The 16,929-nt window shown below is 38.1% G+C and overlaps 1 protein-coding gene across 1 annotated transcript in view; it reads left to right on the top strand.

The window, feature by feature from the left end:
- Positions 1 to 16,929, top strand: part of DNAH7 (dynein axonemal heavy chain 7) — a 173,140-nt gene that overhangs the window by 67,627 nt on the left and 88,584 nt on the right. The window contains exons 21-28 of the mRNA XM_070732131.1: positions 1,474 to 1,614; positions 6,532 to 6,744; positions 9,310 to 9,419; positions 9,919 to 10,087; positions 11,294 to 11,396; positions 11,494 to 11,621; positions 13,541 to 13,753; positions 15,534 to 15,632. Of these exons, the coding sequence (XP_070588232.1) occupies positions 1,474 to 1,614; positions 6,532 to 6,744; positions 9,310 to 9,419; positions 9,919 to 10,087; positions 11,294 to 11,396; positions 11,494 to 11,621; positions 13,541 to 13,753; positions 15,534 to 15,632 (1,176 nt within the window). The remainder of the gene's footprint in view (positions 1 to 1,473; positions 1,615 to 6,531; positions 6,745 to 9,309; positions 9,420 to 9,918; positions 10,088 to 11,293; positions 11,397 to 11,493; positions 11,622 to 13,540; positions 13,754 to 15,533; positions 15,633 to 16,929) is intronic.

Raw genomic sequence — 16,929 nt, forward strand, 5'->3', positions numbered from 1 at the left:
ATTTAGATTTGTCATGAATTGTTTTATTCTGTTGTGAGCCGCCCCGAGTCTAAATAATAAATAAATAAATAAATAAATAAATAGATACCGTATTTTTTTGGAGTATAAGACACACTGGTGTATAAGATGCACCTTAGTTTTTGGGGAGGAAAATAGGGAAAAAATTCTGTCTACCAGATATTCATCTGGCTAGCATCTGTAGTTTGGTCAGCTTCAGCATATTATTTTATCCCCTGGTTAGAGTTTTTAAAAAACCTTATTTGGAGAGAGTAACAATGAAAGAGCTTACAAGCCGATAAGAACTGGGAATATCATTAGCATCTGGTTAGGGCTGGAAAGAAACTTATTCGGAGCAACTAGAGCAATGAAAAAAAAAAGCCTATAAAGACTTAGGCCTTGAAAAACATTCTTCACAGAAAGTAACCATGAAAGAGCCTGCAAGGTAAGAGCTGGGAAGATTGTTTGCACCTAATTAGGGCTGGGGGAAAAAAGCTTCGAGAAAAGCTACATTCAGAATATAAGACATTTTCTGGTTTCTGGTAGGACTTTAGCTATTACAAATAACTCTTACTAAATGCAGTATTTCATAAACAAAGAAACTCCATCTTTATTTCTCTTCCCTTCCGTATTCAAAATACAGTTCATACTAGCACATTCCTCTTCCTCCCCTTATCTTTCTTAACTGCATTCCTCATACATTCCTCCCAGCTTTCTCCGTTTAACAAGATTTATGTACTCACAGCATGATTCAAAAACAGCAGAAATGACTAAAATAATACAGAATGCATTTGCTTGCTTGGGAGCTGAACAAAATACCTTTCATTTTAGCCCTACAACATTGAAACTCCATCCTTCTTCCCCACTGACGTACCAAATACATCACTCCAGTGTTTAACCCATTCCTCCCCTTAATATCTTCTTCTAAACACCTGTTCCTTACGTTTTTGGACCCTTCTGAATTTAGGACTGACCCAGCGAACGCCTGATTCTTCCTCGCTAGATTCTGGACTCATAGCCACATCTTGTGGCTGGTCTCCCACCTGTTCTACTACCTGTAACCCTGGGCCCACCACTAATTCATAAACACTATCTGTATCAGAGTCCTCAATTTCTTCATTATCCTCCAACTGACTAGGAGTATGTACAACAAGACACACCCAAATTTCCAGCCACTTTTAGGGCAGAAAAGGTGCCTCTTATACTCCGAAAAATATGGAACCCTACTGTAAGTATCCTAATGTATGAAGGCTTGAGTCACAAGGCATTTCTCTTCTGTTCAGTGTTGACTGAGAGTCATGCAACTTGAATTTTTCAATATAAAGTATGTTGTGCTCTAACTAAATTGTCTGATGTTCATTGGAGCTGATGGAGTAAGGTCCTACTGATAGAACCAAAAGGTCACAACAGAAAATATTTGGAATCTGCTTTCTAATTTACTTAACAAGAGTTTCATATTTTGTATTTTTGAATTAGGTTATTGGTTCTGCAATAGATGCTTATCCAAAATCTCTCCGTATAAACTGGGTAAAAGAATGGCCTGGACAGACAGTTCTTTGCGTTTCCCAGGCTTTTTGGACTCTTGAAGTGCAAGCAGCTATTAAAAATGGCCAGGAGGTAGGAATATTTCAATAATATGTGAAATGTTAAATAATTCCATCTTCTTTAATTGATATGAATAACCAATTACTACAATTTGTATACTGTACTTGGTAATATGACGGTGTTTGAACCAATAGAAAATGTATGAGAAAATTTGCACAGCTGTTTTTCCAAATTTGTACCTTTATAAAAGCAATAGAAAAGCTGAAAGGTAAAAATATTCCAATTTACTAATACAACTACTGTTGTCAGTAGGGCATACAGGTGAAATTCAAAAAAAATTAGAATTAATGCAACTTAAAAGGTGAAACGTAATATATGAGAGAGACTCATCATTACATGCAAGGCAAGATAGTTCAAACTGTGATTTGTCCTAATTGTGATGATTGTGGGGTACAGCTCATGAAACCCCCAAATCTGTAATCTCAGAAAATTAGAATATTACATGCGATCAATAAAACAAGGATTGTATATAGAACAATATCTGAAAAGTATAAGCATGCATATGCACTCAGTACTTGGTTTGGGCTCCTTTTGCAGCAATTACTGCATTTCTGCAGCATGGCATGCAAGCTATAAGCCTGTGGCACTGCTGAGGTGTTATGGAAGACCAGGATGCTTCTATAACGTCCTTCAGCTCTTTTGCATTGTTTGGTCTCATATCTCTCATATTTCTCTTGGCAATGCCCCATAGATTCTGTATGGGGTTCAGGTCAGAGAGTTTGCTGGCCAATGAAGCACGATAATCCTACAGTCATTGAACCAGGTTTTGGTGCTTTTGGTGCCAAGTCCTGCTGGAAAATTGAAGTTAGCATCCCCATAAAATTTGGTGTGGAAGGAAGCATGAAGTGCTCCAAAATCTCCTAGAAGACGGCTGCATTGACCCTGGACTTAGTGAAGCACAGTGGACCAACCTCAGCAGATGACATGACTCCCCAAATCAACACAGACTGGGGAAACTTCACATTAGATTTCAAGCATCTTGCTGTGTGTGCCTCTCCATTCTTCCTTCATACTCTGGGTCCTTGGTTTTCAAATGAGATACAAAAGTTTCCACAAGTCAGTTATGATTTAAGTCCCATTTGTTTCAGTGAGAATCTGATTCAGTTTATTATGTGGTAAATTTAACCACTGTAACTTTAATAAAAATTTACCAACAAGCTTCAGATAGTTTATTTTATTTTATTTATTTATTTGTCAAATATGTATTTGTAATATACATAGATATAACATTGTTTATATACATAAGATAAGAACAAACAATTGGACAGGGATGGTAGGCACGCTGGTGTGCTTATGCACGCCCCTTACTGACCTCTTAGGAATTGGATGAGGTCAACAGTGGACAGTCTAAGGATAATTTTGGGGGGATTGGTGGCGAAACCACAGAATAAGGTAGTGAGTTCCAGGCGTTAACCTCTCTATTGCTAAAGTCATATTTTCTACAGTAAATTTTTGGGTAGTTTGCTTTGAGTTTGTATCTGTTGTTGCTCGTGTATTGTTGTGGTTGAAGCTGAAGTAGTTGTTGACAGGTAGGACATTGTAGCAGATAATGTTATGAGCTATGCCTAGGTCGTGCCAAAGACGATGTAGTTCTAAACTTTCTTAGCCCAGGATTTCAAGTCTGGTTGCGTAAGGTATTCTGTTGCAAGTAGAGGAGTGGAAAGTTTGTTTGTTTGTTTGTTTGTTTGTTTATGTATTTAGATTTCTAGGCCATCCTTCTCCAGCAGACTCAGGGCAGCTTACAAAATAATATCAATACAAAATACAGAATTTATGAAACCCAAGCATAAAACCTTAATCTTAAAACCACAGACATTTAAAACCATTCAATCAAATTCATCCCAGTCACAATTATACTATCAACCGAAGAAGGATGTCAATGGTCGACGGCTCCAGGCCTGCTGGGAAAGGTGTGTTTTTAAAATCTTTCAAAAGGCCAGGTGGGTCGTGGCAGTACAAATTTCTGGGGGAGAGTTGATTCCAAAGGACCAGAGCTGCCACAGAGAAGTCCCTTCCACCAGGCATCCCCAGGTGACATTGCTTGGCTGATGGGACCTGGAGAAGGCAGACTGTGGGATCTGCCTGGCCGCTGGGATTCGTAAGGCAGGAGACGGTCCTATAAGTATCTGGTCCTAAACCATGTAGGGCTTTATAGATAACTAGCCAACACTTTAAATTCCATTCAGAGACCATTTGGTAGCCAATGCAGCTCACGGAGTGATGGTGATATATGGGCATACCTCAGTAGACCCACAATGGCTTGCGTGGCTGAATTTTGGACTAACTGCAGCCTCCGAATGTTCTTTAATAGTAGAGAGCATTGCAGTAATTGAGTCACGAGGTGATGAGGGTGTGAGTGACTGTGAGAAGAGACTCCCTGTCCAAATAGGGCCACAACTGGTGCACCAGGGGAACCTATGCACACATCCCCCTTGCCACAACTGAGAGTTGTTGTTCTAGCCTCAGCTGTGGAACAAGGAGGACTCCCAAGTTGCGGATCCTCTCTGACGGAGTCAGAAGTTCCCCCTCCAGGGTGATGGAAGATAGATGGAATTGTCCCTGGGAGGCAAAACCCACAGCCACTCCGTTTTGTTGGGGGTTGATCTTGAACCTGTTAATATCCATCCAGACCCTCTATCTCTGGATACTTTCTATGGTATTTATGTCCAATATGCGGTGTGGGTTCCAGACAGATGAGCTGTATTTAAGAATTGGTCTGGCGAATGTTTTGTATGCTCTGGTTAGTAGTATGATATTACTGGAGAAGAAGTTATGTAAGATTAGGTTAATAACTCTTGAAGTCTTTTTGGTGAGTTGGTTGCAGTGGGCTTTGGCACTTAGGTCATTTGTTATGAATATTCCAAAATCTGTGACAGACTGAGGGTCATCTGCAAGGTCTTGTTTATTCAGCTTGTATTTGGTGTTCTGATTCTTTTTGTCAATGTGCAGGACAGAGCATTTATTGGTTGAGATTTGGAGTTGCCAGATGTTTGACCATTCTGACATAGAGTCAAGGTCTTTTTGGAGAGTAGCAGTGTTTTAGGTGGTGTTGAAGAGTTTTAAATCATCGGCAAAGAGAATGCAGTTGTGGTAACCCCCCATTTCCCCACTCCTTCATTTTCCTTAGTGGAGAATTTTACTGAGGAAAGTATTTGTTATTGCTAGGGCCTGGCTTTTTCTTACTATAGAAGTGAAATTTAAAAACTGTGCAGTATAATCAGGATGCAGTATAAATGAATACTTCTAGTGAAGCTATCAACTAATCAGCAGAGGCCTCAATTTGCTTCCCGAGAGGAGTTGAAGCTGTGACTAATAATGCCTTAAGAGCAGATGTTTGAAGAGTAGAAAATTCCACTGCTCATTTTCCAATGTCATTTGGATGCTCTGCATAGGGCTGACTAGCCTTAGAAGATGTGATCCTTGACATTGATGGCAAGGATTATTGCTTCTTTTTATTTACAGAGAGATGTAAATCTTGAGTAGCATAAAAATAATTTCATTAGTTTCAATGGAAGATAAATTGGGAAAATTGGATGGGAAAAAAGCAACCAAAGGAAGCAAACGGTTATACATAAAATTTCTTTCCCTTCTGGCAGAAATCTTGTAGGGCACATTGTTAAGGAGTGTGCAGAACCCTTGAGTTATCAAAAACATGCACAGAGGAAAATGTGGGATTCCAGCAGATATCCAGGAGATATGAGCAATTATTCAGATACATTAAAGTTTATAAAATAGTGTTTACTTTAGAAATAGCGCAGTCAAGTTAAACAGTCCAGTCATATACATTCAAATCAGTCAATATCTCTATACAATAATAGTATTGCAAGCCTGTTTTGTCTTACATATCACACATACATTACAACTTACAAATACATCAAACTAACACAGAGCTTATTTATTCATTCATTCACTCACTCACTCACTCACTCACTCACTCATTTATTTATTTATTTATTTATTTGACTTTTATACCACCCAATCTCAAAGGACTCAGGGCAGCTTACAATGATAATATAAATACAATATAAATAGGTACAAAGCAATAAAAAAGAAGTCGAACATTATCTAAGACTAAAACCCCATAATAAAAAACCCATTTGTTATAAAAAGACAGTCATAATCATATACATGTACATCATTTATACAGCTGGCCATAAAAGATGTAAATTTATAGATGTAAAGCTTACTACATCAGTCACAGTGAATCAGCAGAAATGAACAGAGGGAGCAGAGAGAGAGAGAAAATCATGCTTTCTGGCTCCCTCTTATGGCAATTTGCAACACTACCTCTTAAAGCTATAGTTTTTCAATACATACAAGCATCCATTGTTAGCTTGCTTATATATTGCAAACCCAACTATTTTGTACATAGTACTAACACACATGAATCTTGGAGCTTCCAATACACATGTCTCTGAGAAAGGAAGTAGTGTTGTCCTTCCTATGGCAAATGCCTAATTTATCCCACTTGATTTCAGTGGAATAAAGCTTGGACTATATGCTTTGTCATAGAAAGAAAAATCCTGAGCCTGATTGATTATTTTGTTCTCCTTTGGTACCCCCCCCCCACAATCCCCCCCCTTCTACTCTGGAAGATTTAAGTAGCCCTATGAAATAATTCAAGTGATGGACTGGGAAGCAGGTAAAGATGGATGGAAACAAGCTATTATCACTTTTTCTTTCTTCTGATGGCAGACACTTGCACAAAAGCATTTCTATTGTTAGAATAGTGCCTTGGACTGATGCATGCATGTATGTATGTATTTAAAAGAGAACAAATTTGAAATGTGCCAATGAACAATTGCTTGTCAAGATGACAGCTGAAGAAATGCGAAATCACTTCTAAAAGCAGCAGTTATTAGAGCAGTAGACACTGATGTTGATGTTTGGAACTAATTCACTTCTTTCTGGTTTTTCCTTTTCACTCAGGCCCTTGAGAATTACCTGACCCAGTGCAATGAGCAGATTGATGGCATAGTCACCTTGGTGCGAGGAAAGTTGTCAAAGCAGAATCGAGTGACCCTTGGAGCACTTGTGGTCCTGGATGTTCACGCTAGGGATGTGCTTGTATCTCTTGTAGAGAAGCGTGTCAGTGATGACAGCGACTTTGAATGGTTAAGTCAGCTGAGATACTATTGGCAGGTAAGGGATATCTCTGTGAATCCTATTAGGAAGTAAATTCTGCACTCAGCTTTTCTATTTGGACTCCATGCTGACATAGGAGGAAAGATACACTAATAAGAGCCATTTTTTTGCTGATAACAAAAGATTTTACCCATCATCGTGCATGATAAGAAGTAAGATACCCAATAGTCATGCATATACCATTTACACTGTTTAATTAAAATGATTTTTCCATCCCCACATTCCCTATATGCTTGCTGAATTTGCAGAAGACTTACAGATAAAACTTCTGTCAACGGCCATAGGTGAGTTCCCCTGAAATTGTTGGATAAATCATGCTTTTATTTTTTTAAAGGAGTCATAATTTTTGGAACTGAGTGGCCTTAATCTGACTTAGAATCACACAGGACCTATATTTGTTACGTGGAATACAATATTAGAAGGAAGTTACCCCAAAAAGGTCTTTTCCCAAAGCAAAATGTCTCAGATCATATATTTTCCCAAAAGCTTGCTGATTTCTTTATTTTAAGGCAGCTTAGTTGACATCTTTTCCATTAATTGCCTGTGACACGGAGAAAGCAAGGAATAGTGAAAATGGCCAATTGTGTTCGATATGAAAGTGCCAAATGTACTGACGTACGAAAGCATTAAATAATAATTTAGTGTTTCTAGTGTTAATATGTATTTGGCAAGGGTCTTCTAAAATTATTTGGACAGTCTAATATAGGGCAAAGTCCTTTAACATAGGATTAGTCTACGGAGAGTGGCGGCACACAAATCTAATAAATAATAATAATAATAATAATAATAATAATAATAATAATAATAATAATTAGTGCATGATTAATGAAACAATAGAAGCAGAAGAGTCACCTCAGGTGGTCTACCTTATCTGGGGAATGGGTGTGGTATGCCAAGCTCCAACAGTGACATTTTTAAAGATTTCTTTTACAAATCCATTTCCATCCTCCACAATTATTTTCTCCATAAATTAGATTCTTTTTTTTAAATCCAAATTTTTACTCCAATGTTTATTTTAAAAGTTTTCAGGTTTATACCCTTGTTTGCAGGAAACACTTTTCCTACAAATTTATTTTCATACTAAAGTTATGATTTGCCTTAGTGCACACGCAAATAACTGCTTGAAAAGAATGCTTTTCATCAAACCACAGTAGAGGGGGCAGAATTTATTATACCAGCCTGCTAATGTAAGCTTCTGTATGTTTTAAACGAAAACATCAATGTAGTTTGGGTTTTATATGAATTCGTTTATATGAATTATACTGATCATAAATCTGTCCCTACTTCCATGTAATCAGTGGTATTGATTTTTATAGGCTGGATTATCTGATGCTTGCTTGATCTTGTATGAACCTGTCTATAAATCTACTTTCGAAGTCAAAGCAGATTTAACATCTGTCACCAGCTTCTTTATTTTCCAATAAAAGTCAATTGGGGCATGATGGCTCAGTCATTAGGATGCTCAGTAGAAAGGTTTGAGACCTGAGCACTGCACGGGATGTCTCCCCGTTACTTGTCCCAGCTCCTGCCAACCTAGCAATTCGAAAGCATTTATTTATTTATTATTTATTTATTAGATTTGTATGCCACCCCTTTCCGTAGACTCAGGGCGGCTCACAATACAATAAAAACAGTTTATAACAAATCTAATAATTTACAATTTAAAATATTAAAAAACCCCATTATTAAACAGACATACACACAAGCATACCATACATAAATTGTATAGGCCCGGAGGAGATAACTCAGTTCCCCCATGCCTGACGACAAATGTGGGTTTTAAGGAGTTTGCGAAAGGCGAGGAGGGTAGGGGCAAGTATGAGTAGAGAAAGAGGTACCTCTTCAACAGGAAAGCTTCCTGCATTCCATATTTTCTGAAGTTGAGAAGCTGGGATTTGTGACTGGAAAGATGGCAGCCCAGGTTTGAGACCTTAATGCCACATGACTGGGTGAGCTCCAATTACTTGCTCCGGTCCACCTAGCAATTTGAGAGCATGCATGCAAATGCAAGTGCAAGTAGATAAATAGCTTTCAGTGGGAAGGTAACAGCATTCTGCTGGCCACATCACCATGGAAATGTCTTCAGACAGTGCTGGATCAATGGCCTTGAAATAAAGATGAGCACCATCACCTTTCAGCAGGGAGTCCTTTACTTTTTACTTTCTTTTCAAATGTTGATGAAAACATCTGTCCAGTGAAGGGCTACCAGTTTTTTTACTACCACCCTGTGGGTGTGGCTTATGCAGGATTCCCTGCATTTTCTTTCAACATCTTTCAGTGCCAATTGCGTGCTCTGGGGTGGAGCTCCATTTTTGCTATCCCACTGCATTTCCCCCTTCCTCATCCAGGCAGTAGCCCACCCCTGCATCTGTCAGACAATGCAGACTCCCTTGGCTGAGAATCAAAGAGTAACATAACCCATTTGAGTCACTTATGACCGGAAAGGGGAAACCTTTAAACCTTTAAAAGTCAATCATTTTCCATGCTGGTCAACCTAATTAAGGGAGACATTTTTTATTTATCTTCAGTCTTTTTATATGTATATTTCTTGTCTTCCATTAGGAAGGGCATCTAGAAACAAAGATGATAAATGCTGCCTTACGGTATGGATATGAATATCTTGGCAATACTCCAAGATTGGTTATTACTCCACTTACAGATAGATGCTACAGGTATCTCCTTTTATAAGTTAAAAGAATTAATATAATAGAAATGAGGTAATGGAGATATCGATCTTGAACATTGTCCCAATGAATTAGAAAATGGCTGCATGCTTTCATTATTTTTTCCCCCCCTTAAATATAATTACAGATATTCTGAATAGAAGTTATGTTCAAGTTTTAATTTCAAGAGTTATTATTGAAAAGCCAAATATTGAATTATATTTCTGTTCTAAAAGAAAGTAGGGCTGCATTTATGTTTCTGCAACACCTTTCTCCAAGTCGACCTGAAGAACTCTACAGCTGTAATATTTTCTTCCTCTAGTTTGTGCCACAACAATTCTGTGTGATAGGTTGATGTTACAGATAGAAGGTCAGCGTGCTTCCATAAAGATGGACATCCTGGCCAGAATTAAAGTTAAGAAAGGACAACAGAAAGAACTATGGTGAATAAAACATGCTGGAGTTATCATTGTTCTCTATAACAGTTTTCTTATTTGCATCTTTTCAGAACTTTGTTTGGTGCCCTTCACCTTCATCTTGGTGGTGCCCCAGAAGGGCCTGCTGGAACCGGAAAAACTGAGACAACCAAGGATTTAGCAAAGGCTGTTGCCAAGCAATGTGTGGTTTTCAATTGTTCTGATGGATTAGATTATCTTGCTCTGGGGAAATTCTTCAAGGTGGGAATGAAAGAACGTCACTGAAAATGTAATGCTGAGAATCAAAACATGCATATCAAAGTGCTTCAATAAGAACTTAATGAATTAATTTTTTTTGTTTTAAATTGATTTAATGAGTTTATATGCTGCCCATCTCGCCTCGAGGTGAGTAGTTATGCTTTGTTTTGTGCGGGGCAATGTTCTAGAGAAGATATGAGACAGCTTTGTGGGGCCAAGGAACACGTGCTGTAGTTTCCTGGATCTATTTTTCCCCTTTTTTGAAGATGGGAACTACATCAGCTCTTTTCCAGTCCTCTGGCAGTTCCCTGGTCCTCCAGGATCTTAGAAATATATAGTTCAGTGGTTCTGAGATCTCCTCTGCCAGTTATTTCAAAACTTTGGGGTGTAATCCATCTGGTCCTGATGATTTGAACTCATCTAGGGTAGACAGATGCTCTCTTACCATTTTCCTCCCTATTTTAACTTGTGTTCTTTATATGTTTTTTTAATGTTGTTTTTGATAGATTGGAGTGTTGTTTCCCTTTGTCTAAAGACAGATGCAAAAAACAAGTTAAGTAGCTCTGCTTTCTCCTTGATGCTTGTCACCTTTTTGCCATTTTCTCCCTGCAATGGACCAATTGTTTCCTTGATATTTTTCTTGTTTTTAATATGTTGGAAGAGCATTTTTTGTTACTTTTTACTTTTGTTCACAAGCCTTTGTTCATTGTGAGCCTTAGCTTTCCTTACTTCATCTTTACAGGCTCGGGCTATTTGCTGATATTCTGCCTTAATTATTTCCCCTTCTATCCACTTTTTATACTTGTCATTTTTGACTTTCAATTTGTCAGAGTTCTTTATCCAGCCATGCTCGTTTCTTTCAGGACCTTTTTCTTCTTCATTGGTATTGTGCTAGACTGGGCTTTTATAATCTTCCTTTCAAAATTTCCCAAGCTTCTTGAATTGTTTTCCCCTTGAGGATTCTCATCCATGGAATCCTTCCCAAGCTTTCTCTAAGTTTATTGAAATTAGCTCGCTTAAAGTACAAGACTCTAGTTTGAATTTGTTCTACTGCTTGTGTTTGCATTGTAGTTCTAGGCTACAAAAAAAAGTGAAAAACATTCTGAAGGCTAGATTGAATGATAAGAGATAATCCTTGTTCCCATACCTCTCTGTCAGTTTTCCAATAAGTATTAAAATATTTTTCACCTTTGGTTTCTTTCCTTTTAGGGTTTGCTTTCATGTGGAGCCTGGGCTTGTTTTGATGAATTTAACAGAATTGATTTGGAAGTGTTGTCTGTTGTGGCCCAACAAATTCTTACAATCCAAAGAGGTAAAACATTTCCTGGCTAGATTTTAATCTCTATGAATTAAAGATAAAATCTGTTTCAGCCAGGCTTCAAGTACTGTTTCTTTCTCTTGATTCCCAGGTATCAATGCTGGCGCTGACATTTTGATATTTGAAGGGACTGAACTCAAGCTTAACCCAACATGTGCGGTCTTCATTACTATGAATCCTGGCTATGCTGGGCGTTCTGAACTTCCAGACAATCTGAAGGTATTGTGACTGCATTTACTAAAGGGTAACTCTTATGGACCTCTGTGGAGGAATACATAAGATTGTACAGTAGGAATATTTCTTGTTATTAAGAAAATCCTTCCTAAAATTAATGATAACACTGAGAATAATTATGAAATGACATATATTTGATGAGAGCAAACTTCATGAAATATATTAGGCACAACCATATTACATTAATTTGGTTTAAACCTAATTAGATTTATTATTATTTATTATTATTTATTAGATTTGTATGCCGCCCCTCTCCGTAGACTCCATAGACTTTAGTTTAATAACAGTCTTGGTACCTGCCCCCTCATGTCTTGGAGTGTGCTAGCAACATGTCATTCAAAGACGAAATAGGACTTTTACCTCAAGAAAAAGTTGAACATCTCAAGATTAGACAGTCCATTAATTGATCCATAACTGATCCATGGTGCAAATGTATATACCTAGTACTCCAGTTAAACTTTCTGCTTATCTTAATTTATTAATTTACATTGATACAGGTCATTTATGTTTTGGTGGTGTCTGGATTTTTCATTTTGCTTATTTCTCATGTTGATTTCCCCCTGTGTTTTATATATAATGAGCTGTCCATTGTTCTGAAGTCAGGTGACAACAAAATCAAATCAAATTTATAAATTGGATTTGCAGGCCATCGAAATCATAATATCTCTTTTATCTACCAGATTTATATCTACCTTTATTTTGGTCCATTCCAAGCAATATACATAATGCTCCCTCCCAGAGGTGAAATCCATTTCCCCCCCCCCACCAGTTCTGTGGGCATGGCTTGGTAGGCGTGATGTTGCTTGGTGGACATGGCAGGGGAAGGATATTGCAACATCTCCATTCCCACCCCACTCTGGGGCCAGACAGAGGTGGTATTTACTTGTTCTCCAAACTACTCAAAATTTCTGCTGCTGGTTCTTCAGGACCTGTCAGAATCTACTGGATTTCACCCCTGCTTCTTCTACCTACTCTTCCCCTCCCCAACCCCCCCCCCCCCCCCCCCGTGAAATGGTTTGGGCTGAGAGAAAGTCACTCCGGTAGCTTCTGTGGAGGACTAGAACACCTGATCTCCAAAATTCCATTCCAGTGTCTTCACTACACCAAAATATTTCCCATTCTTAACTATTAGAAACCTAGTGAAGACCCCCTTTGTTAGGGCTGTGCACATTTTGAAATCTGGAAGAAATGCTTCAAAGTCGGGACAGCACAGCATCGGTTTTTTGTTTGTTAAAGCAGGATAAGCTTCTTTGATAAGCTAAATGATTGTGTTTCATCAAGTTGAAGACTATATAGGTAGATTTTCTTCATGACAATCTGTCCCCAGTTTGGTCCATCAGGTCTTCCAATGGTGCACCTACTCTCTCTTGCTTCTGGTCACCCTCTTTTTCTCTTTCCTTCCCTCTTTCCAGCATAATAGACTTTTCCAGAAAGCTAGGGTTTTGCTTAATGTGTCCAAAGTAGGATAATTTGAGCCTCGTTATTTGTGCTCCATGTGGAAAAATCTTGGTTCATTTTGTTATGATCTGTTATGCAATTCCAAAAGCAACTACATTCCCCCCCCCCCCCCCCGGGTTTGTATGACTAGAGTAACCTTGCAAGAAATGTGGGAGAGTTCTCCAAAATCAGTTTTGTAGCATGCAGAGTACTGTCTTTTATCCTTTTTTTTTTTGGTATGTATTGTTAGAATACAAAGCAGGAATGTGGAAGAAAACTTGCTGCCTGTGAAAATGTATGCATATATATCATTGTCTGTTAGTCACTGCTTTTCCTTCTCCAGGGAGCCATTTGTCATCCTGATAATGAAATTTAGCTTCACTTCACTGTTTGAAAAGCTATTAACAGGCTATAAACATCACTATTCAGACTGTGCAGTTACCTGTCTATTAATGTGTATTTAATAGGCTTTGTTTCGGACTGTTGCTATGATGGTACCTGATTATGCCATGATTGCTGAAATTGTCCTGTATTCCTGTGGATTTGTGACGGCACGGCCACTCTCTGTGAAAATTGTAGCTACCTATCGCCTGTGTTCAGAACAGTTGTCTTCACAGCACCACTACGATTATGGGATGAGAGCAGTAAAATCAGTGCTCACGGCAGCTGGTAACCTGAAGGTAGCGTTTAATGCCCTTTCTCCGTGGTCTTAAAATTCTACCTTTTGTTCTACATTTTGTTAAAAATAAATCTTTGTTTCTCTTTTGGGTTCTTCCAGGATTTATCCTGCAGGTCAAAGAAAGCAAAAACTTTATATTTGAGTATACACAGTTGGCATTGCAAAAAGACATTGAATTATATTTTTTTAATAATTAAAAAATGATAAACCATTAAACAATTTCCAAAAGTTGGAAATGGACTTTCAGAGCAACCATTCCTGCCCCCTCCCCTTTATATGCTGCCCCTCTCTGGCTTACAACATATAAAAACAATACAAAATATCCTAAATCCAATTAAATTTAAAACTAGCTAATCTAAAAACCCAAATTCCATAAAAACCAGTCATTCCCATTCAAACCAGCAAACATACATTTCATTCATTGGCCAGGGGCAGAATTTAATGGCCCCAAGCCTGATGACACAAAAGAGTCTTCAAACTCTTGTAGAAGGTGAGGAGGGTGGGGGAAGTGCAAATCTCTTGGGGGAGCTAATTCCAGAGGGCCAGAGTCCCCACAGGGAAGGCTTTTCCCCTAGGCTCCGCCAAATGACATTGTCTAGTTGATGGGACCTGGAGAAGGCTGACTCTGTGGGACCTGACCGGTCGCTGGGGCTCATGCGGCAGGAGGCGGTCCCGTAAGTAATCTGGTCCAATGCCATGTAGAGCTTTATAGCTGATAAACACTTTGAATTTCATCCTTCTAGATACAATCGGCAGCCAATGCTTTCTTTTGTTCATAACCTTTAGGACATGAATCATATTCAATTTAAATGTTTTTTTTTTAAACAAACAAACAAACTAGAATAACAATAATAATGGTAAAACCTAGAATCTGATCTTAACTATTGTTATGGAAAGTTTTCCTAAATATGAAAGTGATTAAATGTTCATACACCATAAGAACATGTTGATTGTATGCCATAAAGGACCACCACAACGATCCTATGTGTTGTTTTCTTTTACGCTGAAAACATCCAAAGTGAGCTAGATCCAGCATCAATTATATCTAGAAGTATTGTGGAAACCTTTCTGCCATCAACTTTAATACATCTATTTTCAGTATATTATACTTTATTTCACAGAAATGAACAAAATTGTCTTACAATATTTTATGTTCCAATATAATAACATTAAGGTGCATAATTACTTTGATCCCATGTTTCTTTTATACAAATATTTAATCATAATACACTGAGCATCATTATGCCCAAGAATAGGACATACTGCAGCTTACTGCCATGGTAACTATATGTTCTCATCTATTTGCTTGAAACTTCCAGTTAAATGTCAGTAGTGTGGAGAAAAAACATTGCACATGTTCAATCCATTATGATTAATGGAAGAACTTTGGCTAGATATACGGTCAGTCTGACAACCTTTACAGAATGCACGTCCAGTGCTCTGGTCTTGTCTGACAGTATGTTGGGTTAGCTTATTGTTTGATTCAATTTAATCATACCTTTAAATGCTAAACAATCAAAAATTCAAGCCACAAGTCATATTAATAATATGTTGTCACTGGAAGTTTAAATACAAATCTCCTCTAACAACCTAACAGCATCTGATGAGATATGAAGATGTCTTAAATATTGCTATTACTTCTATTTTGTCCTTGATCACTGTAAAAATATATCCAAAGGTAATAATTCCTATATGAAAAACAGAGGCGTGTGATTGAAGATGGTGGTAGTTTGAATTAAGATAAAGCGATTACTCTGAAACTAATGCTGTGTTTTATACAGCTGAAATATCCAGAAGAAAATGAAGAGATTTTGCTGCTTAGATCCATTATAGATGTCAATTTGCCTAAATTCTTATCCCACGATCTCCCACTTTTTGAGGTGAGGAATCTTTTAAATCTAATTTGAATTAAAGAACGATGCAGAGTTTATATACTAACAGGTTTTCAGATCTCTTTTATAAGTGCAGTGATATTACTCTTGTTGGTCTATAGACTAGTTTATAAATTTGGAAATTTAGTAGATATATGAAACTATGCTTATATTATATGTTTATATTAGAGTAAAAAAATTACAAAAAGGGTTTGTGGGTTAAAATACACTGGGTTTTTTTTCATTCCCTTTGCCTTTATTCCTACACAAGGTCCTGTCCTTTTTACTTGTTGCATATAATTCTGTCACTCTTGTCACAGATCTAGAATTTGCCACATTGATAGAGATTAATCATAAAGGGGTCATCAAACATATTCTATATCTAAATTTCTTCAGTTGTTCATTAAAATGTTTAAATTTGAAGAGGAAATAGGAGCTTTGCAGTCCTCTCCCAGGCTCTGTGTGTCTGATGCAAATATAAAACCACACTTTATAAACTTGCCCATCCTGCATTTTCCTCTGAAAATATTGGATAGTTCTTGACTTCCATCAACGAACCCCCTATACTAAACCATAGTTCAACTCTGCTTTGTTGTGTAAATTACAATTGATCTGGTTCCTCAAGTTGCTATAGCTGAAACTATGCAGCATATTAAATTCAATATCGTATCTATGAATGGATGAATCTATGCCTCTGAACTGGACCTTAATGGTATATTGCAGTGATGGCGAACCTTTTCCCCTCAGGTAACGTGCATGTACAAGTGCCCATACCCATATTTCAATGCCTGGGGAGGGCAAAAACAGAGGTCCTCTGGAGGCTGTTTCCCAATTCCTAGAGGGCCCAGTAGGCTCATTTTTTGCCCTCCCCAGGCTCCAAAGGCTTCCCTGGAGCCAGGGGAGGGTAAAAACACTCTCCCCCATCCCCCTGGAGGCTCCCTGGAAGCCAAAATGCTTTCCCAGAGCCTCTCTGCGAGCCAAAAATCAGCTGGCCCACACACACATGCACATTGGAGCTGAGCTAGGGCAACGGCTCGCATGCCAGCAGATATGGCTCCGTGTGCCACTTGTGGCACCCGTTCCATAGGTTCGCCATCACTGGTATACTGTATCAATGCTGACTGAGAATTCTTGGGGGTATTTTCAGAGAAACCTATTTTGCTTGGGGAACACTTTTTGACAGCAGTCAGATCATACAACTGGTCTGAAAAGGTATTTTGGACATTTGATTTAATTTAATTTAATTGATTTATATGCCGCCCAATCCTGCGGGACATCTTTAAATACATTCCTTTATTTTTCATGC

Source organism: Erythrolamprus reginae, chromosome 1, assembly GCF_031021105.1.
Source record: "Erythrolamprus reginae isolate rEryReg1 chromosome 1, rEryReg1.hap1, whole genome shotgun sequence".
Classification (NCBI taxonomy): Eukaryota; Metazoa; Chordata; class Lepidosauria; order Squamata; family Dipsadidae; genus Erythrolamprus; species Erythrolamprus reginae.